Source organism: Hyla sarda, chromosome 11, assembly GCF_029499605.1.
Source record: "Hyla sarda isolate aHylSar1 chromosome 11, aHylSar1.hap1, whole genome shotgun sequence".
Lineage (NCBI taxonomy): Eukaryota > Metazoa > Chordata > Amphibia > Anura > Hylidae > Hyla > Hyla sarda.
The window spans coordinates 33820555-33845621 of NC_079199.1; the positions used below are offsets into that span (position 1 = coordinate 33820555).

At 40.1% G+C, this 25067-nt stretch overlaps 1 protein-coding gene across 2 annotated transcripts in view; it reads right to left on the reverse strand.

Moving 5' to 3' along the window:
- CAPN3 (calpain 3) overlaps positions 1–24682 on the reverse strand; it is a 98674-nt gene extending 73992 nt beyond the window's left edge. Inside the window, exons 1-2 of one of the 2 annotated variants that reach the window (XM_056546786.1) lie at positions 24115–24682; positions 3585–3654 (exon numbers count right to left, since the gene is read on the reverse strand). In XM_056546786.1, the coding sequence (XP_056402761.1) occupies positions 3585–3654; positions 24115–24405 (361 nt within the window). In that variant the 5' untranslated portion in view covers positions 24406–24682. The remainder of the gene's footprint in view (positions 1–3584; positions 3655–24114) is intronic. The other variant, XM_056546785.1, reaches the window with a different exon arrangement.
- Positions 24683–25067: the final 385 nt, after the last annotated feature.

The following is a 25067-nucleotide window of genomic DNA, read 5'->3' on the forward strand; positions in this document are numbered from 1 at the left end:
GGGCCTTTAAAGGGGTATTCCAGGCCAAAACTTTTTTTTATATATATATATATATATATATATATATATATATATATATATCAACTGGCTCCGGAAAGTTAAAAAGATTTGTAAATTACGTCTATTAAAAAAATCTTAATCCTTCCAATAGTTATCAGCTTCTGAAGTTGAGTTGTTGTTTTCTGTCTAACTGCTCTCTGATGACTCACGTCCCGGGAGCTGTGCAGTTCCTATGGGAATATTTTCCCATCATGCACAGCTCCCGGGACATGACATCATCATTGAGCAGTTAGACAGAAAACTTCAGAAGCTAATAACTATTGGAAGGATTAAGATTTTTTAATAGAAGTAATTTACAAATCTGTTTAACTTTCCGGAGCCAGTTGATATATATATACAAAAAGGTTTTGCCTGGAATACCCCTTTAATGGCCCTTGTCAGAGATAGGATATGTTGGATTTCAACATGCTTGAGCCTTTCTTTAAATAGCACTCCAAAAAAATAATGAAAATGGAGCTCAAACCAATACAAACTGTTGTCATGGCCACCACATGGGGTTTTTGTTTCAGTGTTTTATTTATTTTTCATTAAAAAAAAACCCTGTGGTCAGAAGTTTACTTAGTTTAGGTTTACATTTTAGGCCCCTTTCACACTGCCGGTATGCTCTGGCAAATTCGGCTGTCAAACTCCCTCTTTTTATATTTTTTTTTACATTTTGCCGGCCGTAATTTTGCTGGAGCATGCTGGCAAATAACGGGTCCTGATGGACCCCATTATATTCAATAGCAGCCATTATTTTGGAGAGAAAAACCGGAGAAAAAGACGGTGCAAGCTATTTTTCCCCCGGCTTTTCTCGATCCTAGAATAACGGGCTTTACACTGCCAGAGATAGCCGGCAGTGTGAACGTAGCCTAACAGGCTTACAGGGGTAGATTTCAACCTATCAAGTATTTGCTACCTGACGATAGAGTAACATGTTGCAGCAGCTGCATGCAGGCAAAACCATTCCCACATGCATTGTCCAAAGGCCACACAACTTTGCGGCTGCCACATCATGTGGCCAGGGCCGGATCATCATTGGCGCTCATGGAGCACCTGCTCCGGGCCCCGTACCCGCAGGGGGCCCCGTCACATTCGGGAGATCCCTGCGGGCTGCTCAGTAGCAGATTGGGGGGGGGGGGCCGCAGCTGCTTGTTAAAGATCAGTACGTAGCCCTGCCGCAGCCACTTTAAAACAGTGACCAGCGGCGGCTCCTGTGGGCCCGGACTCCTCCTGCTTTTTCTATTTTTCGTATTTCCTTACCGTACCGTGCTCAGCAGGCTCAGGTAATGCCTCTGGTCTTGTGGATTGCGACGAGTGACGTCTACTGCGGCTCCTCTGCTCGGCGTCAGGGACGTCACTCATCATTTCCTGCAGCCGCGGCCGCTACAGGGCACAGTTTTCTTCATTACACCCCAGCGCTGCAGGAAATGAGGAGTGACGTCCCTGATGCCGTGCAGAGGAGCCGCAGGAGACGTCACTCGTCACAGCCCACAAGACCCGACGCATCACCTGAGCCTGCCGAGCGCGGCCAGGTAAGGAAATATGAAAAATATAAAAAGGAGGAGGAGGGGGAGCAATGAGCAGGGGAGGATGATGAGGCAGAGGGGAGTAATGATGAGCAGGAGGGGGTAATGACGAGCAGGGGGGGTAATGATGAGCAGAGGTGGTAATGACGAGCAGGGGGGGTAATGACGAGCAGGGGGGGGGGGTAATGATGAGCAGGGGGTAATGATGAGCAGGGGGGTAATGATGAGCGTGGGGGGGGGGGGGGTAATGATGAGCTGGGAGTGGAATGCTGAGCAGGGGGGGGGGGGAGGAAGTTATTAATTTTCCAGTCAGATTTTTCCTGGTGCATTGTCCGTGGCAGCAAATCCATCGGAAGATAAATAACATCACCAAGTTTTCCCGACGTATAGCCTAAGGATACTTTCACACAGGACTGAAATGCTGTGGAGTCACTGGGGGGAGATTTATCAAAACCTGTCCAGAGGAAAAGTTGCTGAGTTGCCCAAAGCAACCAATCAGATCGCTGCTTTCACTTATGAAAAGGCCTGTGAAAAATGAAAGAAGCGATCTGATTGGTTGCTATGGGCAACTCAGCAACTTTACCTCTGGACAGGTTTTGATAAATCTCCCTGACTGTGTATATACATCACAGTGAACTTCCCTGTATAGGATAAGTAATATAATCTATGTTTACAGTGACTGCATCAGCAGAAAAGTGAGTGCTGATCTGAAGTATAATTTAGGATGTAACATCTTGTATAATCCAGAGCTGCGCTCTTCTGCTGGTGGAGTCCCTATGTGTATATATATATATATATATATATATATATATATATATATATTACTTATCCTGTACTGATCCTGAGTAACATCCTGTATTATACGCCATAGCAGCACCCACTATTCTGCTGGTGTGGTCACCCCTGTGTACATAGGTAGTGAGAGGAGATATAGATACAGAGAAAGGTAAACAGGACCTGAGGATATAGGGAGAGGAGCAGGGGGCCTGGGGAACGTACACGGACCTGGGGAGAGGATATAGCGTAAAGAAAAGCATATTTATTTGAAATACCAGCAACTATGTTAATTACAAATATGTTGCAAATATGGGGGGGGGGGGGGGGTATAATTTTTTTTTATAGAATGTTTAGGGGTACTTGGGCAAAAAAGGTTGGGAACCACTGGTATAGAGTTAACAATGTTTCACCATCATCACAGATGGGATAATCTACTGTAAGAGCGGTGACACTATGGGACTTTCTGCCAAACGATGGTTCATTCATTAAACGAATTCAAGAGGGGCCTGGATGTCTTTCTTGAAAAATATTACAGGTTAAATTTCAGGAGATAGGATGCTGATGCGGGATTTATTATGATTGCCATATTTGTAGTCTGGAAGAAATGTTTTCCCCTAGAGTCGAGGGATTTCAAAAAGATTTGTTTGTGCTTCCTCTGGATCAGCACTATAGGGTTAATATGCTTTTACAGCTTCATCTTACCTAAGTATTTAAGTCACTTCTAAACCTAACAACTATAACTTTTCCATGGCCCTGTTTATGAGCATTCGTTCATTAAAGGGGTATTCCGGCTTTATACATCTTATGTATACATCCTTTGGATAGGGGCTAAAATGTATAAAGCCAGAATACCCCTTTAATGAACTGCCGTCACGCCCCCTCCCATAGACATGAATGGAGGGGGCATGGCCGTGATGTCACGTTCCTGTCTCGGAGGCAGCGCCTGGCACAGAATGCCGGGACTGCACAGAAATCGCGGGGATTCCCCAGCGGCGGGACCTCTGCGATCATACATCTTATCCCCTATCCTTTGGATAGGGGACAAGATGTATAAAGCCAGAATACCCCTTTAAATCCACTAATCAGGAAAAAGGTTCAATTTTCTTGCAAATAAATCAGTAGCCATGCTGAATTTTTCAGTGTGCACAGTTTTGAGGTATACGGTGCAGTCTACACCATAATTCTATATTTTGTTATACTAAACATCTCCATAACCTCACAAATATGTGACTGCCTTACCCAAATCTCCTTGACAGATATCCGTCCTGTTTGCTCCTCCTATTATAAACTGCGGATTTTCACATATTTCCTAAAAGAAAAAAAGTGACACTGATCAGTATTCAGGTAGTCAATGCCAAGTCATAAAGCTGAGGGAAACACAGTACAGTGGTCGCTCAAGTTACAATATTAATTGGTTCCAGGACGACCATTGTATGTTGAAACCATTGTATGTTGAGACCAGAACTCTATGGAAACCTGGGAATTGGTTCTGAAGGCACCAAAATGTCATCCAAAAATAGGAAAAAGTAAAAATTAAAGAAAAATAAGCAGATAACTAATACAGATAAATCAAGTTCTTACATATAAAAGTAAGAAAGATCTGCTGGAAGCTGTAATCACAGTCAGTGATCCCAAGCAGGGAACCTCCAGCTGTTGCAAAACTACAACTCCCAGCATGCCCGGACAGCCAAAGGCTGTCCGGGCATGATGGGAGTTGTAGTTTTGCAACAGCTGGGGGCACCCTGCTTGGGAATCACTGGTCTATGTAGAGGACAGGATCTTCTTCGGGGTCCTGTACAGTACATGCAATGTCCTAAAAAGTAACATGGAGTCGCCCTCAACTGGTGTCCAAAGGAGCAGCTAATTCTGGTACAGGTAAAGTGTACAGAACATGTAATACCTCCCTGTACTGTAGGGGGCGCTACCAGATACCAGTCAGTGCATACGCTTCAGTAATACAGGGGTTTTACCAGTAAAATGCCCATTCTGATTGGTCAGTTCTTCCGGCCATTGACACTTTTCACAGATCTGGACTGTCCTTAGCATTGTATGTTGAGTCTGGTTTCCACTTACAATGGTCCAGAAAAGACCATTGTATGTTGAAACTATTGTATGTTGAGGCCATTGTAAGTTGAGGGATCACTGTATATACAATCCCAGCTTGTTATAGCCCCTGAATGGTTGATAGGAAGTCATATAATTCACAGAACACTCCAAGCTTATAATTATCCACTCGCACCAGTTGTCAATTTATTCATACCCATTTCCAGGAGTAATAACAGAGGTTCAGCACAACACAGAGGGGGTCAGATTTATCAAAACCTGTCCAGGGGAAAAGTTGCTGAGTTGCCCATAGCAACCAATCAGATCGCTTCTTTCATTTTTAAGGCATCTGCAAAATGAAAGCAGCGATCTGATTGGTTGCTATGGGCAACTCTACAGCTTTTCCTCTGGACAGGTTTTGATAAATCCCCCCCAGAGTTTTTCTAAAGGACAATACAGTTTTCAAAAAGGTTTATGAGGCTTTATTCACATGCAGTGTTTTAGACAATATCTGTAGTGAACACATAACTTCTCTTTGTGTTGGTTCCATTTCCACAGATGAAAATACTACATGTCAATACAGCCTTAGATACAAAAAAAAAAAGTTTATAATTTGTAAAAAAAAACTACATAAAATGTATAGAAATAGTATTTTAACAAAAGTAAATGTCAAAGTGTAAAGTAACACTCCTCCTACTGGGTCACATGAAACGTGACATTATTCCTGGCAGATCGAAAGGTCTGAACAACCCGAGATCTTCAAAATGTGAAACTGTAGAAAATCTGGTTGGAGTCATAGAATGAAAACCGAAATTCTCCAGGGGAGATTGAAGTGTATATAAATGGCGGAGGCATGCACAGCACTCCTGATAAATATACATTCTCAATGCATGGATTATTTAGAATTCATGACCAAGTTTTTTGCCCTAACCATCTTGAGTTTCCATTTTTGGCACAACAGAAATTGGGTGGGATAAGTCTTTTCTTTTTATTTCTTTTTTTTACCCATGATAAGAGATTTTAGATTATACCTCACACCGTTGATTCCTAAGGCTCAGTATGATGGCTTTGGGATGGACATTAATTTACATCCTGTACTCCCCCCCCCCCCTTTGTCACCAATACTTTGTAGTCCACATTTCCTTTACTTACATTCCAACACGAGTAGTTTTTAATACAAGGCTAGAAAGCCCCCATCCTACATACCTGCAGAGGTTAATACACTATAGTTCCAAAAAAAAATGCGCGTCAACCATCAGCAGTCACATATATTGCATAAATTGCATATGTGGCGCTGCATCTGTAATGATCCTATCTTAATGTATTTAGCTGAACTCTGTAGTATATATTATACCAGAGAACATAGAGTTCATACAGCACTTCATGTAAAAATTATAGTTTATTATAGATTTAAAACATGATTACAAAAAAAACATATACCATGCATGGTTAGGGTAATTAAATGACAACATTCAGAATACAAATAAATGACACAGAGGAGAAAGTGCAAATGTCTGATACATAAATAATCTCTTGTATTCAATCCCAATAGTTGGGACACTACTTAGTGCTGATCCACACTGCCTATATCTAACAATAATATCCAGGGATGGCTCGGTATTACCTCATAGTGAGGTCCCTTTTAGCTACAATCAGTACACAAGCCTACACTAGACAGGCAAGACCAAACACACTATCACCAAAATCAATTGGACAAACGTTCTTACTCATAATAGGGAACAGCCTCCGCGCTCGTCCGACCTCGATGCACGTTTCAGGATCTTTTTCAAGAGGCGGTCTCTTGAAAAAGACCCCGAAACGTGCCATTATTTTATTTGAAAAATAGGAAAAGGTAGTGATTTCAACTTTTAGTAGGGAAGGGGTTAATTCACATTATATTTTTGTAAAATTACTTTTTTTATTATTATTTAGTCCCCATAAGAGACAATTATATTCGATTGCATACCCTGTTCAATGCTGTGCCATAGCATTGATCAGTGTTATCAGTGCTCCACTTATACAGACTGCTGCTTAAACAATACATAATACCCTTTAAGGGTGAGTTCACATGTACAATATCCTACAATATATTTGGAGCTGCAGATTTGATGTTGTGTTCAGTCATTTAGTTTACATTGAACTCTGCAGCATAAAATGTAAAGCTTCATGTCCTGCGCATCAAGTATGTGCAGGATACTGTATGTGTGAATATCCTCCTAAGACCAATAATTTGCAATTAGGCAACATTATAAGCTGCCTACAGTTGTTGCTGAGCAGGAAGCCATACAAGTTCACAGAACAAGTGTGGAAGTTCGAACAGTCTGCCCTATGGAAGGACATTCAGTATCTGGCCACTGAATACTGCCACTAAAAAAGTACCAGTAGCATCAATGATACTTTTTGTGTAACGCAACTCATATACTTCCAGCTTACGGTGCCAAAGCAATGCTGCTATATAGTGACAAAATAATACCGTGATAGTGACAGTCTATTCAATAGCAGCAAATAGTACCAAAATAATATGCAGTATCTAAATAATCCTCCCTCTAAAGAAAAACAGGGCTGATTTCTACCAAAAACAGCACCACCTCAAGTTTTGTGTGTGGTATTACAACTTGGCTCCATTCACTTCAATGTACCCAATGTGCAATACCACACATAGTCTGAGGACTGGTGTGGTGCTGTTTTCTTCCATAAATTAGCTCTGTTTTTCTAATCCTGGATAACACCATTTAAAGACCTTTAACAATAAAGCAATTTCATTCTCAAAAACATCACAACACTGTGCCAAACAAAGCTCTCCTGGGGAGTGGGTGCAGATTAGTAAATTGAAACAATTTAACCAATTTGACACCAGGGTTGTGAACCATCCAGAAATTCCTGGACAACCGTAGAAATTGGGGACTTTTTAGTCAAACTAATTTGAGACTGTTGGTACTTTCGCAGGTCATTGTGGTTGTAATTATCATCATTTTACTGGTAATTCATTTATATCCATATATTGAGCTATAGATATATATATACCTTTTAATCTTTATGTGTCATTATGGTTTCCCTATTTGTCCATAAAAAACATTGGCTATTGATGTCTATGGGGGAGATTCATCAAAACCTGTGCAGGGGAAAAGTTGCCTGGTTGCTCATAGCAACCAATCTGATTCCTTCTTATATTTTTTACAAGGCCTCTGAGAAATGAAAGAAGTGATCTGATTGGTTGCTATGGGCAACTAAGCAACTTTTCCTCTGTAATGGTTTTGATAAATCTCCCCCTGTGTGTTTTGTGTAAAAAAAGAACATTTCAGGTTGGCTTCCCTGTTTGGCCCCCTCTAAAACCCGCTCTGATTATGTGCAAACAAGTTACATTTGTTACATTCTTTATAGAAAAGATTTGGGTTGTTTTTGGCCTTTCTAAAAAATTACTAAGCACAATTATAAGAGTGGAGGAAAGTTCATGGACAGTTACTTTTTCGATTTTTGTATTTAAATAAAGATCTTTTACTGATCGTGTTGGAAGCAGACTGATCTCTAGCAGATGTCAGCTGGTGACATACTCCGGAGCGCTGGCATTAGTCACATCTCATCTCTCAAGACGTACGTGTTCTTGTTTCCTGCCCCATTAGACGCACAATGGTAAAACATTACATACTTCACAATTAGTAGTGTAGTGAGAGGGTATTAACAGAATGGCCTTGTGCTAAAAACATTTGTTTGTTTCAGATAAAAAAAAAAGTTGGAGAAGATTTGTGAATAGTTTCACCATTTTTAGACAAACCTCCTGTACCACAGACTAAATTGGGACAAGAGACCAAAATATAAGATCCTAAGTACTTTCCAAACATCATCTGACCATGATCATGACATTTTCTATTAGTTCAGTTTACCTACTGTTTAACTCAAGTGTCCTCCTTATCATTACAGACGTGATTACAATTAAAGGTGACACCAGTATATCGATTAGTCACAACAATTTAACCCCCAAAAGGGAGATAACTAGAGCCTCTATACACATATGTGTTCAAAAAATATTAAAAACAACCTTTATTCAATGTGGGGTAGAGGTAAATCAAAAAAACTTAAAAACACTAACCCAATCACATCAGATTGAGTTATTGTGTATTTAAATCGATAGTCCCTATGTAAACGGTGCACCATAATCCTGGTGCCCAATAGGAATGGGTAAATCTGTACACTATGCTCTATAAAGACTGTCTGACCCAAATATTGTGGGCTTCAAACCAGTCTGAAAGATGTCACTGCTTGGTAAATATGGAGTATAAGGGTTAGCTAGTAGTTCCTATGCATCCCTGCTACTAAAAAGTATTGACAGCCTGACATTTTAAATTGCTTCCCCTACACATCAGAAGTGATCCTTATAAACATGCATCTCTAAATTAACAATTACAGTGGGTACAATAGACCCAATAAGCACCAGTCCTGCGGTGCACAGCAGGTACAGTGCAATACTTATTAGGAGCGGGGATGCATAGGAACTACTAGATAGCCCCTATACTCCATATTAACAAAGCAGTGACATCTTTCAGACCGGTTTGAAGCCCACAATATTTGGGTCAGACAGTCTTTATAGAGCATAGTGTACAGATTTACCCATTCCTATTGGGCACCAGGATTATGGTGCACCGTTTACATAGGGACTATCGATTTAAATACACAATATCAATCTGATGTGATTGGGTTAGTGTTTTTACCCCACATTGAATAAAGGTTGTTTTTAGTATTATTTTGAACACATATTTGTATAGGGGCTCTAGTTAACTCCCTTTTGGGGGTTAAATCGTTGATACCTCTGTATGTGTTCAGTGGCCTCTGTTGATTATACCAGTATAATCGATAACACAGGATAAGGCCATTCAGAAAAAGGGATGTTTAGAAATCCCCCCTTCCTTCACAATGACCTCTGCACAGGTCAACAGAGTATGCCCCCTATAACAGTCAACAATGTCAGCTCCAGTCAATTTCTTCCTATGTCCATGGGGCTACCAAAAACCCTCACTCAGCACCTTTATGACTAACAGGGGACTGTCAAGGAGGGGCTGGAAAGTGAAGGCAGGTAAGGAAGCATGCCAGGCTCTGGCACCTAAGAAGCTCAGCACCACCTCCATGACACTTGGTTTATGAATAAAAATGGAATTTTATATGATTGTTAACACGCATATACACTATATATACAGAAGTCTTAAATTATAGATTCATTCTAGGATTGTGCAATGGACCAAGTGCAGAAGTATTTAAAATTTGAAAAGCTAGAGATTGAGGAGGTGAATAGTGTTAAATGGAACTGGAGAACTACCTGACTGCGCCTGTGGGGTAAGGAAGGAGTTCGATACATTCATTTATTCCATGCATTTATATAACACCAACATCTTTTAAGGTGCTGTAAAGATTATCATCTCTCAAATTTGTCCTTGTCCTCACTGAGACTCACAATTGTATTTGGAGTTTGGTAGGAAACCGGAGTACCCAGAGGAACCCAGAGCTAATCACTTGGAGCTTCAGTCCTGACAAAGACTCTACCTGTTGAAGAATTTAACTATTAAGAGGATGGTGCCTAACCCACTTAAAGGGGTACTCCACCCCTAGACATCTTATCCTCTATCCAAAGGATAGGGGATAAGATGTCTGATCGCGGGGTTCCCGCCGATGGGGACCCCCACAATATAGCATGCGGCACCCACCTGTTTCTGCTCCGGAAGCGCTGGAGGGTCTGGGTCCTGACCACGGGAACAGAAGTTCGTGACATCACGACTTCGTCCCGTGTGACGTCACACCCCGTCCCCTCAATGCAAGTCTATGGGAGGGGGCATGATGGCTGTCACGCCCCCTCCCATAGACTTGCATTGAGGGGGCGGGACGTGAGGTCACATGGGGACGGTGTCGTGACGTCACGGACTTCCGTTCCCGTGGTCGGGACCCAGACCCTCCAGCGCTTCCGGAGCAGAAACAGGTGGGTGCCGCATGCTATATTGAGGGGGTCCCCATCGGCTGGACCCCCGCGATTAGACATCTGGGTGGAGTACCCATTTAAGACTCCAAGCCTACACAGCGACATTTGATAAAACTGAGGAAATACAGAAACCTCATTGTCTTCCCATAGAAAAACTTTGAGAAAGTTTTGCAATATTTTACTATGACTGATGATCCCACATAGAACAAACCTTTTTTTTTCTCTCTTATAAGCCCTTTATTCTTTTACATTGTCACCATTTTATAATTTATTGCTTATAAGTAATCACAGTTTACAGAATTTCTATGATTTTGTGTATTTCAGTTTATTGTAAAGATAAAAGGTCTCCCGGAGTTCATAAAAGCCAATTTCTAAATGTGCTTATCACTAGGATGCATTCATGGCAGAAACAACACTAGGATGGAACTTGTTATCCCTATGTGGCCCCTTTTTGTGCCCAATTCTGGCACATTTCTATTGATGGAGAGAACATTACTATATGCGACACCACATCAACAAACACCAGCGCTTTTATATTAGTGATCCCAGTATAGGAAATTAAATATATTAAACAATTGCCTCCTTTCCATACTGAATAAAAAAAAAAATGATATACAGATATAAAAGTGCTGTGATTATTGAAGCCAATTTTTTTATTAATTTATTTGCTGTTTTTAGTTTTTGTTTAGTAGTTAGTTGTCACTTACAATACATTTTATAGTTGCTACTATATTGCATTTAAGTTATATACATACACAAGGTTGTCTATAGCTGCTCTGGGGCCCAAGGAAAAGAAGGTTCCCAGTTCAGGTTGAGCTATTTAACGTTAATAAAATAAAAAAAAAGTAAACCAGCATCTCAATACACCCCAACCTTTAATAATTATCATCATCTTCATAGACGTTCCTATGTACACCCGGAGACTATAGAAGCTGAAAAGTCTAAGCTCTTATGTTATTGGTGGTTAATAACTAAGTTATTATGAAATCCAACACATTTTTACATACATTGGCCTTGATTTACTATTGTAAACCCAACCTGTTTTGTTGGGGTGTGGGCCAGATCATGGCAGAATTTGCCCCAGAATCGGCCCCAGAATTGAAAAAAACCTGACCAACTCTCCATTTTACTGAGAAAACTCTAAAAAGGCGGCGTGGAAAATTGGGTGTGGCCTCCATAAAGGGGCGTGTCCAAGATATTTTCGAAAAATTCCAACAGATTTACACAGAAAATGTGGGGCATTTGAGCTTTAGGAAACCCCACAAACCCACAAAGAAAACTATACTCCACTCTTGGTATATAATACTGGATCTTGGTAGAAAAAGTATCTAGTCCCTATTTTGTTTTGTTTTATAGGATGCTTCTTGACACCTATTCGCAATAACGATATACAGTTCTATAGCAAGATAAATCTTGCTCTACACATAAATATCAAAAGTAATATTTTAACTATTCTTTACACAGAAAGTCCTTGTGGGCTTTACCCCAACACATGGGTAAATACATTGTGTATATTGAATCTTGATTTATTACATAAAAGAGGGTCAAAGACTTGAGGACACTAAGACGTTCTCACAGGGAGGTCTAAAATATTACGACCACATTGATAAAGAGCTGTGTTTCCCAACAGCTGGAGGCAAACTGGTTGGGAAACACTGATATAGACTCCTGGTGGCAAGGTTTTGACCAGATATGGCCACTGTAGCAGTTATTGTACAAGCGCTCATAAATAATACACACCTTAGTATTATTTTATACTTTGTTACTATATATATATATATATATTTTTTTTTTATTATTAATATTTTTTATTATATTGCATTCCATTTAAATATGCTTTACCTTAATAATTTATAGTAATGTTGGTAAAAATATTTACATAAATCTTAGTACCCATATATACAAGCATTAATAGAAAATATTTAGGTTTATTTTGTCCCAATATAATTCCTATAAAACATAAACCCTTTCTAGTTGTAAAGGATGTAAAAGTAGGAATACAGCTGATATATGAATACATAGATTTATTTAATATTTTTACTTCCATCCTTCCATACGATATTTTTCACTTTGGTGGCTTTCTGGCAAAACTCTTTGTAGCCCAGATATTGCTACTAACCCTATGTAGTTGTATGTAAAAGTAAAAATACAGCTGATATATGAATGAATAAGATTAAAATTTACATCTAGACAGTGGGAAAGAAAAATTTGCTTCCAACCTTTGGTCGTTTCCATACGATATTTTTCACTTTGGTGGCTTTCTGGCCAAACTCTTTGTAGCCCAGAGATTGCCCTCCAGCTGGGAAGACGTCATCTTCGAAAAGCTTTTTCTTGCTGATGCATTCCTTACTCAAGGCTGTAAAGTCCTGTCCCTCAAATCTGATGGGTTTGTTAAGGGATCCTTCTCCGTTCCGACGATCCCTTTCTCGGATCACCCGATCACAGAAAAATCCAGAGGGGATAAAAGGCATGGCTTCGTACAGGATTTGGTGGGTGCCACTACTAATCAGTCTCTTCAATGTGCACTAGGCATAAATCCAACCAGATAATTCCTTTTTGGCTACAATGTGGTCAAACAGTATAAAAATGTCTGAATGACAGACAATCATCAATGGTTTTTAGGAGTCCAGGTGAAGAACATATGGGCATTAGAATGCAGGAATGTCAATTGGGTTCCACAGCATGTATGTAAACTCTATGCACATATGACTTTGACTGGCGAAGTAGCTACGACAAAGCTTTATCTTAACTTTTTTCACAGTTTTTTTTCTTTCTTTTGTTCTGCTTTAACATGTAAAACAAATCCCACCCTGGTTCACTCCTGTCTCAGCAGAAGGCATTCATCCTTTTAAAAACTGTCGACAACAGAATAGGGCACAAGCCTTTCTAAACAGACAGTATACACTAATCCTATACAACTGAATGGATGCATAGGGGATCCGCTTTGTCCTTTTGTGTGTGGTTAATGAAGCCATCACTGTCATGTTTCCACATCATATTTTTGGCATCCCTATGCGGCTGCCAAGCGAAAACTTAACTGTGTGCATGTGAAATGCTGCTACTTTATGTGCCTCTGATATTCCATTCTGGAATTCTTAGATTTCAGAAGAAAGGAAGGGCGAAAGGAAAGCTACATCCTAGTTTTGATTCTCAGCCTGTTCAGTACAGCCCCCCCACCCCAATTCCTGAGATATAGGGATTTTAGTATTTTGTGTACTATCTGCAATTGAATAGTCAGATAGGTGGAAACTTTGGCTCATTGAGTGAATATAAGTTTGAGGGAACATGACTTGCCAAGGGGACAATAATAGGTCAGCTTAGTTACTTTTCCCTTATAGGGGTACTCCACTTAAAAAAAAAAAAAAAAAAAAAAAACTGTGAAAGCATATAGAATTGCTGTATGTCTAACCTAATGTGTTCTAAAATCACCAAAAATCTATTTGTTTTGTGTGTATGTTGTCCCTTTATCTACCATGTCCTCTCACTACTTCCTACTTCAAAAGTTGCTCAGTGCTGCAATTCCCAGAATGCACTGCTTTCCCTCAACTCCCCACCACAGCCCTCCCAGCCTCCTGAGATAGCAGCAGATGATGAGTCATCTTGAGAGGGAGAAATGAGCTAGGGAGCTGCTGAAACAACACAAGACTGGAAATAAAAAGGGCTACACAACTTCCTGTCAGAAATATTTTAACCAAAACACGTTGAAGACCGTACAATTTGGGATAACACCATATTAGTAAATTCTGTATATTAGGGTGATAGTGTTATTTTATTAAAAAAAAATTCTGATAGAGGAATACCCCTTTGAATCCCATACCCTTTGCTGACTGTCTCAATGTACAGAGCAAGGTTGACTAGTGATCTGCAGAAAACAGAAAATGCCAGCTTACTGTGTGACCAATGTGAAAACAGAAACATGACAAGATTTTTTCTTGTATAGTAAAAAAATGAAAAACATCCCTAATAAAATTATTAAAATACATGTTTACAATAAAAACTTGACTGAAATAATATATTTCTCATCATACATTTCCTTGAAATGAGACACAATTTTAATGCATCAGGCTGAACTTGACTTGACCTTGATGATCGTGTGACCACCGCAGGCATCTCGCTTACCTTGTGGCTAATTCTTGACTTGGGTACGGTTAAGAAAAACAGCTGACAGTCCTATCAAATGAACAGGAAACTCTGACTTGGCCTGTAGACCCAGCTGCCAAGAATCATCTAGTTGAGTATAGTTGAATATACGCTTTGCACACTTGATAACTTGCATTCTTTTATTTAGATATTCACTATTTCATACTTCATCATGTGCATACATTCAATTTACAACACTGCGTGGTGCTAAGGTTGGCCGGTGGTGGTAACAATATCAGGTTTCTCTAGAAGAGGATTTTGTTGCATAGGTTGGGGATAGTTATGATACAGAATATTATCAAAGTTACAACATGGTACAATGCACAGGACACTAAAAGTGCAAAACAAAAGCAATAATAATCCAGACCAGACCCAATAGGCCATATATAATCATATGGGAAAAGAGGTGAGATCTCAGAAATCGTTCCATAAACCATATCTGAAAGCAATACTCCAAAATACAAAGAAAGTATGATGACAGAATTAAGAAGTTTTTGAGAAGTTAAAGGGGTACTAGGGGTACTTAACTGGTGCCAGAAAGGTAAACAGATTTGTAAATTACTTATATTAAAAATCTTAATCCTTCCAGTATTTATTAGCTGCTGAATACTACAGAGGAAATTATTTTCTTTTTGGAACACAGGGCTCTCTGCTGACATCACGAGCACAGTGCTCTCTGCTGACACCTCTGTCCATTTTAGGAACTGTCCAGAGTAGGAGAAAATCCCCATAGCTGCTCTGGACAGTTCCTAAAATGGACAGAGATGTCAGCAGAGAGCACTGTGTTTTGAAAAGCAAAAAATGTCCTCTGTAGTATTGAGCAGCTAATAAGTACTGGAAGGATTAAGATTTTTTTAATAGAAGTAATTTACAAATCTGTTTAACTTTCTGGCACCAGTTGATAAAAAAAAAAAAAAAAAAAAAAGGTTTCCACAGGAGTACCCCTTTAAAGGGGTACCCTGCCCCTAGCATCTTATCCCCCTATCCAAAGGATAGGGGATAAGATGTTAGATCGCCAGGGTCCCGCTGCTGGGGACCCCCGGGATCTCAGCTGCGGCACCCCGCTATCATTACTGCACAGAGCAAACTCCCTCTGTGCATAATGACGGGCAATACAGGGGCCGGAGCATTGTTGTGTCACGGCTCCGCCCCCTCAATACAAGTCTATGGGATGGGGCGTGGCGGCCATCACGCCCCCTCCCTTAGACTTGCATTAAGGGGCGGAGCCGTGGCATCACTATGCTTCTGCCCCTTTATCGCCGGCACAGAGCGAGCGTGATCTGTGCAGTAATGATAGCGGGGTGCTGCAGCCGAGATCCCTGGGGTCCCCAGCAGCGGGACCCCGGCGATCTGACATCTTATCCCCTATCCTTTGGATAGGGTATAAGATGTCTAGGGGCAGAGTACCCCCTTTAAAGGAAAAGATTTTGATTACTCAAGTTAATTCCCATTTGGAATTTTCCATTCCCCTATTGTAGACAGATCGTACTTGTGGGGAGGAATATGTGAGTTGAGAACATTATTTTGTTAATCCTGGTTTAAATGATTGACCTATTCTGTCCTGTAGAGAACACTAGTAAAAACAGTAAGATTGCCTGGAGCTACAAATGCTGTTTTGTCATTGTGTACGCGAAATAGAGATAACAATTATGCAGTATGAATTCCCTGAAGAGGTCTGGAATGACGCTCTGAGGTCTTTTAGGACTATATCCATTGGAGGAGAATTTTATTTATTTTCAATTGCTTATAAAGGGCCGATCTATCTGCAGTCCTGTATACAGATTGTCGTCAGATCAACCCTTTAAACATATTCCTTCTTCAGAGCAATTTCATAGAAAGTCAATCTACTGAAATATTTATGGAGAGTGAAAGGAAATGGTCCTACCCATGTCTGCAAAAAAAAAACTAAGGTCTTGGGGAAACTTATTTTACTTCTTAAAAAATACTTACCATAGATTACACACAACTGTCAGCTATATATCAATACAGTAAAAAAAAAAAAAAAAAAAAAGTGTTGTCCCTTTGAAAATCTACTTGTTATGTCCTTATTAGGGGTCTGTTCGAGTACAGTAGCCCCTCAAGTTACAATATTAATTGGTTCCAGGATGACCATTGTATGTTGAAACCATTGCATGTTGAGACCAGAACTCTATGGAAACCTGGTAATTGGTTCTGAAGCCACCAAAATGTCATCCAAAAATAGGAAAAAGTGAGGATTAAAGAAAAATAAGTCTTTACATATAAAAGTAAGAAAGATCTGCTGGGAGCTGTAATCACTGTCTATGTCAGTGTTTCCCAACCAGGGTGCCTCCAGCTGTTGCAAAACTACAACTCCCAGCATGCCCGGACAGCCGTTGGCTGTCCGGGCATGCTGGGAGTTGTAGTTTTGCAACAGCTGCAGGCACCCTGGTTGGGAAACAATGGTTCTTTCAGGGTCCTATACAGTACACACAGTGTCCCAAATGGAGCCACCCTTACTTGGTGTCCAAAGGAGCAACTAACCCTGGCACTGGTAAGGAGTAGTTCAGAACTTGTAGTTCCTCCCTGTACTGTAGGGGGCGCTACCAGACAGCCAGTCAGTGCATGCACTTCAGTAATACAGTTGATTTACCAGTAAAATGTCCATTCTGATTAGTCAGTTCCTCCAGTTGTGACACATTTCACAGATCTGGACTGTGTATACATTGTATGTTGAGTCTGGTTTCAAGTTACAATGGTCCAGAAAAAAACATTGTATGTTGAAACTATTGTATGTTGAGGCCATTGTAAGTTGAGGGATCACTGTATACTGCACAGGATTTCCATTAGAGACATGCATCATAAATATTGCACAGAAGCTCATCATTATATGTCGCACTTCGTTGTACTGGAAAGCCAATATGGCACTAAGAGATATTGCAACCAGTTTCCAAATAGCTCTTGTCCAGATAACATCTGACAGAGGCTATATATAATGTGTGCTTTTTGCATGTATGTACCTTTGTGTGTTTATGCGCTTGCTTGTTTGTTTGAGGTTTTTGGTAGTCACAAAATTAATTTATTATGACAAATAGGGAATCGATCAGCATAGAGAATAGATCTGCCAGATCAACCTCAAACATAGACCTTCTTCCTGCAATTTTCTAGGAAGCCAATTCATTTACTGATATGTTTTTGGAGAGTGGATGGAAACGGTTTTCCCCATGTCTGCAAGAAACGTAGATCTTGGGGAAGTCCAGTTGGCCAAATTGTGAAGCAGATACTAAACAAATGATCACCTATATAAAATAGAGGAAATCCTCACTTCTAGGCCTTCCAGAGGGCAAGTAATAGGGTGCACTCGTTTTCCAAAAATGTCAATGGTAAGTTCAGGACTTTTAGGGTACGTTCCCACACAGCGTATTTTGCTGCGTATTTGCTGCGTATTTGGTGCTGCGTATTTTCCTACCCATTGACTTCAACAGAGAAAATAAAATACGCCGCAGCAAATACGCCGTGTGGGAATGTACCCTAAAACAGATTTCTAGCTTTTTCTTCCCTTGAAGTTAGAAATCCCAGTCATGACCTCTCCTTGACATAATGATACATTGTGTTCCGGAAGATCACCAAATACTAATAAAAGAAATTGAGTTTTAGCCAGTGGATATCTCAGATTGACAGAGAAATAAAACTGATCGGGTGACATGTAGGTGATGTCTTTTTAACCTGCAGTTGGACCTTCCATCTGGTAATTGCTCCAGGTCCAGCTTCAGAAACCTCTAAAATAACATGCCAGCCATTCAAATAAATGACCAACAATGCAATATGTGGACAGACTAGGTCAGCGAGAGCAAAAGCCACAAGCCTTCAAGTGTGGCTAATGGGGGATGGGTGCCAAGAAATGGATTCTCCCGTATAACTCCCAAATGCCCCAATATGGCATTTAGAATAGGGGTGCCTTCATGAAACCATTGCTAACTTTTTAATGGAATGTAGCAAACAGTATCTGCTTCCAGAGGAAATCTAGTATGGCTAAAAATAGAAAGCAGAGGTGCACCATAGGGTAAGTAGATGAAGAACAGGTGGGTTAAAGAGGCCTTAGTTGGCTGTGCTATTTTGGAGGCACAACACTATTACAGGCATTTTAAACAATAGAGCTTTATGTCAGTCGGTATTGTCAGGTACCACCCCATGTCACAACAAACAGCAGACAGACTTTCCTTGAGGACAGGTTTTTTTTCACGTCAGTTTGACTGCTTTTACATAAGGAAACCTCTCCGTGATCCTAATGGCTAACCATCAATATCTTTTGTAATCATGTGGTGATCTTCCAGTACACAGGGTATAAGGCATTGCATTTCCAGTCTTTTGGGAAACCTAAGAGGTAAAATTATGAGTTTCCCTAAATTCTGCACAGGGCATATAGAGCCAGTATTACTGAGAGAACCTAAAGAGGCAGGTAAAATATCATCAAACGCAAAAACATTACTTGGCTGGAGAAAAACTAAAAAGTGTATAAAACAAAGAACGTAAAAATAATACATGATTGTCTTAAAATTGACATTGTAGTCACCTACACCTTCTGAAGAGGTGTCGGCTACAGTTAGTCTATTAAAGAGGTAGTCTCATTAAGCCAATGTGATGATCAGCTGATTACTGTATGTCCAACTTTTACTAATTAATGGCTGTCCATGTATTGAATGGATGCGCCAGGTCTGACAAAGTGGGAGCTACTTTCCATCTGCTACATAAAGGAGTGTTCTAAGTGGAGAAAACGTATTTTATGACATCCTTATGCCCTAACATCGGTAATAAACAAGGCTTGTTATCCTGTCTCAATGGAACACTTAATCATGAAACAACTCAAAACAAAAGAACTCCTTGACAACACTTTACTTTTTGCAAATATTTCATTATTATTTAACCTGCCCAGGGTCATGTTTCTTTGAGCCACATCTGCACAAGCTGTCAATAATGGAGTTACAAGAGGATCATCGGTAAGAGATGGCCCCTGGAGGTGTCAATATAACATGACTTTATATGATGTACATAACCACAGGTCCATGTAGAGATATACCAGATGCTGTGTGGTCATAAAAAAAAAAAAAAAAAAAACATAATTAGGACGGCATTGTGGAGCAACAATTCAACGTACCCATATTTTTTCCTTCATACCATCGAAGTCATCTGATACTGTGCGATATGCAAAAATTCTACAGAAATAAAGCCAACTTGTTCTTAATATCTCTTTCCATCAGGTACAGAGCTGTACAATCTTTCTCCAAATTTAGAAACAGAGAAAACAAAATATCTCCACAAGTACACATAACAGACATCATTTCAGACAGGTAGTACGGATAAAACATAAAAGTGTCAACCACAGCAAATAGATTTTTCTGCTGCGACCAAAATGGCTTAATGTCAAAAACATCATGTTTGGACATGGAAAAGTAGAAAGGTTAGTAATTTGGCATAACCTTTGTACTACCTTTGTGAGTTGTAAGGCCTAAGCCCAGTATACTCAGTGGTAACAATCAGAATGCTTATCCAGGCATGGTGTAAGTCAGGCCTGGTGACATGGGGTCAGTACCATGTATTGTTTCTCTCCTCATACAAGACACATGGACTAGAAATCTCTAAAGTGTACAGGTCATTGTCTTTCCTTTTACAATGATAAAACAATAACTAAGCATTTCTAGCCCTTTAAGATCATTAATTAGTTTGGATATATTTGCATAATTGTGCAAGGGAGCCAAGTGTTTGGACAAAAAAAAATCTATATATGGTTGGTGTAAAAAGAACCTGTATAAGCAAATGTTGATGTTGACTGGCTAAGATTCATGGCCATATCATGGATCGGTCACACTGTGTTTCCAGCAATCCAGTTGAGCTCTTCCGTCCAAACCAGTCCAGACCAGTCTAACCAAATCAATGCCAGTGGAAAAACAAGCAGGTGTGGACCTGTTGTGTCACCAAACTGGTTTGCTTTTGGGCAACTTCTAAGAGTTCTATTCAAGTGGTTGTCTGGATTTCATCCTTTAACCCCTCTACAGGGATCTGGACTTCGTTGCTGGGGGGGTCACCAGGTTGCTCCCTATAGGAGTGCTTCCGGTATAAGTAAAAGGTGGCCTTGTAGGCCACGAGACACTGGCATGTAGTACCAATGGGTCAGGTAAGGAAGTAGTCCAAATACAGGCTGTGGTTGAAGCTGCCAGAGTATGTACATGGTCTGTAGAAAAACAAAAGTTCAAGGTAGGTAGCGCAGGTTCAGTGGTAAGGAACAGGCTGAGGTCTGACACGGATCACAGAAAGAGATGGTAATGCAGGACAGTGAGGAAATGAGGTCAGGTAACAAGCTGGGGCAAAGCACAGTAACAAAATCAGCATATGCACAAACACCTATAGCGGAACAATAGTGAGCTAGAAACCTTTGCTCAGACAGGGTGAAACTGGTAAAGTTGCCTCATATACATGGTGGCAAACAGTGATTGGCAGGGGAATCCTCTAGCAGCAGAAGTCCAGATTTTGCATCCTGGAGTGGGGTGAAGGGTGAACACATAGGAGAGACTTTGCTTCTGAGTTTGGCCCTACACCCAAGCATGGCAGCAAGAATAAACATAGAGCGGACCATGTGGAAAGAAGGTAACCTTGGTGGCTGTACCTGATGGGAAAAGTAGATTGCCGGCAGGAGTGTACTGCCAACATTACAGCCAGGGCATATGTTTGTAAAGTGGGCCCTTTCAGAGGCCACTCTTAAATTTAATTTCTAAGTTCATTATTATAATTCACTTGTCTTAGGACATGCATTGTAAGTAGCCTCAGTTTGATGTATTTTTTTTATTTATCATTTACTATTACAGTTGACAAGCAAGTCAAATGCAAAAACATCTGTTCTATGACTCTCCTTGGTGTGTGCCCTGGCATACACTACCTCAAAAGTATAGAATGACACCAATCATAAACCACTTTCTTACAACCTAGGAATAATGCCAGCAGACTCTCCCTGGAGAGCTAAATAGAACTAAAAAGGTTGGTCGTCATCAAGCTATGAGCGATATCAAATATAGCAAAACTTTGGAATCATAACTAGACTTGAAAATGCTAAACTATCAATATTGATAAAACAATATGCTTAAATAAAAATTTTGAGCTTAGAAATAGCCATCAAATTTAAAAGAATAGAATGGGTTACATCAATTTGGGGACCAGGTCTCAGTATGGCACATTCAGAAGTACTGTGGTTTTGCTGGTTTTGCTTATGTGCGATACATTTATCCTACAATCGCAGGGGGTTGATAAATTTGGCACACATAAGCAAAAAAAAATCAATTAATTACTTCAGAACACCGTTCTGTATGGTTTCTTCTCTGCAACTTTTCTGCACAAATATTCTCAGTTGTGACTTTTTGTAAGTGCTTTGCAAAGGCAGTTTTAAAAGCCAGGTCTGGGCTGGTGTAGATTTGCCGAGTTTTGAATGGGTTTGCGACTTTTTGTGCACTATCCCCACTGCAAAGGGAAAACTGAAATTGACTTTTGTAAGATCATTGGAAGCTTGATGCTTATAGCAAAAAGGTAAAAGCGTGCTTATGGAACAAAAGCAACATTCCAGGTGCCAAATGTAAGCAAAAAAAAAGGGGTCTCTAAATACAATGATAAATCTCCCCCTGTGAGTTCACACTGAGGAAAATCTGAAATCCCCCACTCTACGATGCAGAACCCCATGCACACTAAGTAATTTAAAGCAGTTTTCACACAAATTTCCATATAGATTTTGCCTCAAAATCTGCCTACAATGAAAGCCTCATTGACTTCTAGAAAAGGATTTAAATTACTTAGTGTGGTGAAGTAGAGCATTTCAGAGGTTTCTAGTCTAGTCTAGAAATTATCAGGGGAAATGCGTCAAGCAGGTCATCTTTAAGCTTTCATGTAAGTGTATACACATATACTAAAATAAAACAGTACAATACCATAATGATGACAAAACTTTAAGGGGTAGTCCGTGATTCAAACAATTTTTTTAAATATGTTGCTGGGCACTGGCAAAAATGAAAAATAAGTGATACTTTCTTACCTGATCTCCAGCAACTCCTGGTCCAGCGACTTTCAGTCCCCCGCAGGTCCCTGTACATTTCTACTTCTGAGGCGAAAAGCCAATTATTGACTAAGAAGGTCACCTCTGCAGCCAGTGATTGGCTGAGTTGGCAGGGCCTAAGACCTCTCATCTCGGGAGAGGGAATAAGCGGACATCGGCAGAAGTTGCTGGACCAGGATATGCAATGGACTGGGCTAGTATAATTTGTTTTAAAGGGGTATTCTGGCTTTATACATCTTAAGATGTATGATCGCAGGGGTCCATCGCGATCTCTGTGCAGCCTCCGGTATTCTGTGCCGGGCACTGCCTCCGAGACGGGACTTCACGGCCACACCCCCTAGTGATGTCATGCCACGCTGACCTCCATTTATGTCTATGGAATGGGGCGTGATGGCCGTCACGCCCCTTCCCATAGACATAAATGGAGGGAGCTTGGCATGACATCACTAGGGGGCGTGGCCATGACGTCACGTTTCTTTCTCAGAGACAGTGCCTGGCACAGCATGCCGGGGCCGCACCGAGATTGTGGGGGACCCCTGCGATCATGCATCTTATCCCCTATCCTTTGGATAAGGGATAAGATGTATAAAGCCGGAATACCCCTTTAATTTTTACAACCCCCAGTGACATAAAGTTTAGAATCCCGGAAAACCCCTTTATATATGAACATTCATTTAAATGGCCTTAGTGATAAAATGTTCAAACATATTTGAAACTCTTTTCCAAGAAGACATTTAGGTATATTCATATATATATATATATATATATATATATATATATATATATATATACATACACACACACATACACATATATATAATGCTCTATGCCCCTTTGCTGTATAACTTGATGCTGGTATACTGAACTGCATTTTTATTGCCACAGGTTCCCTTTAACTAGGAAGAAAATTATCTGGTTAAAATCTGTATGACATTATCATACGAGGATTATAAATCATTGACTTAATAAAAGTTGATATTTTCATTTTCTTTACAATAATAAGAAAGGTAATATTCTGCGATTGAAAGAGTCACTGTTGTTTAACTGGTATATTTTCATCTCAGAGTGTTATTTCCCATCCACAGATGAGCTTCTGACCAATGAGAAACCAACAAAGCATGGATCTGAAACTTCCCTGGGAATGAATGGAGTGCACATGAGCAACAAGGGCTCTCTAAAAGATATTGCTGAATTCAGAAAGATAGACTGCAACCAACAGAGTCTACCTGGGTACCATTAGGTATTTTTATCTGCAAGATCTGCAGACCTGGTAGAAATCTTGATGGACCTCATAAACGTTAATGGGACAAAAAGTCAAGTTCAAAGACCCCAATTGCAGTGGTGCAATACATACATATTGATATATACCACTAATGTGATCCACAGACACCATATACATACAAGTAGTGTGCTATGCACACACACATAATAAAAAAAATTACATATATCTTTACATGTTACCCATTGCTTTGCTTGCATAAATCTATAAAACTCATGTTAACTGGAAACGTTCTGTAACTGTACTCATGTTAACTGTATCGTTCTGTAAACCGCTCACATTGACAGATACTTACTGGAGGGCGTTTCCATTCAAACTTGACAGGAAGTTTCTGGCTATAAAACAGAGAACTGTCATTCGGTGGGAAGTCCCGATCCTCAAAAAGAACTTTTTTCTCTAGATATTTGTCACGCAGCTGTTCAAAGTTTTTCGATTTCCCAGCAATAATGGGCAAGTTCCTGCTGATGATGGCAGAATAGATTCCTCCTCCACCAACATCTCCTGGGGTTGCTTCATTGGTACTGCTGGCAGGAGCTGAGCCCGATCCAGTCGGCTCTACTACCTTGGCAATGACTTCTGACGGCATTAATAATGTGTCTAAGGAAGAGTGCACAAGAATACAGACACACAAAAGTTTTGCAACTGTGTGAGATTAGAGGAAGTTGATAGAGGTGATGTAACCACTCTCTTTCAGGGTGGTTACGTTCCTACTTTAATTTTACGTGCATAGGAGTAAGGCTGGAGAAAACCATTACTTCCAGTCTTCTTGTGAAGGAAATCCACAGGTCAGCCTGAGTGTTGATACAACAGATCCAGCAGGTTGTCGTGTGAACTTTGGAAAGTCTCTGCTTTCTCTGTCCTGGTGATCTGAAGAAGTTCCAGCCAGGATTCTATAAATAGAGAGGCTCTTACAAATTCCTCTAATCAGAACGTGGCCTCGGGGAACACATGCTCAGTCACAACATGTATCATTTGAAAGGTGTATTCCAGCTTTTTAGCAGCCTTCAATGGGAAATATCACTTCCGCTTTTTTGTTCTGTTTTGCATATTTTGTATCAAACAACAAACAAACATAGGAAAACACAGGAAATTCTGACTTTTAATGTAGTAAAATGCTGATAATATTTGTCCTCACATTTCTCTAATAACTTACAATATTATTAGCATTGCCAAAAAAGGTCAAACAATTACATGCTAAATTACTGGTAAAGTTATATGTGAAACCTGCAAAATTAAAGCAAGTATATG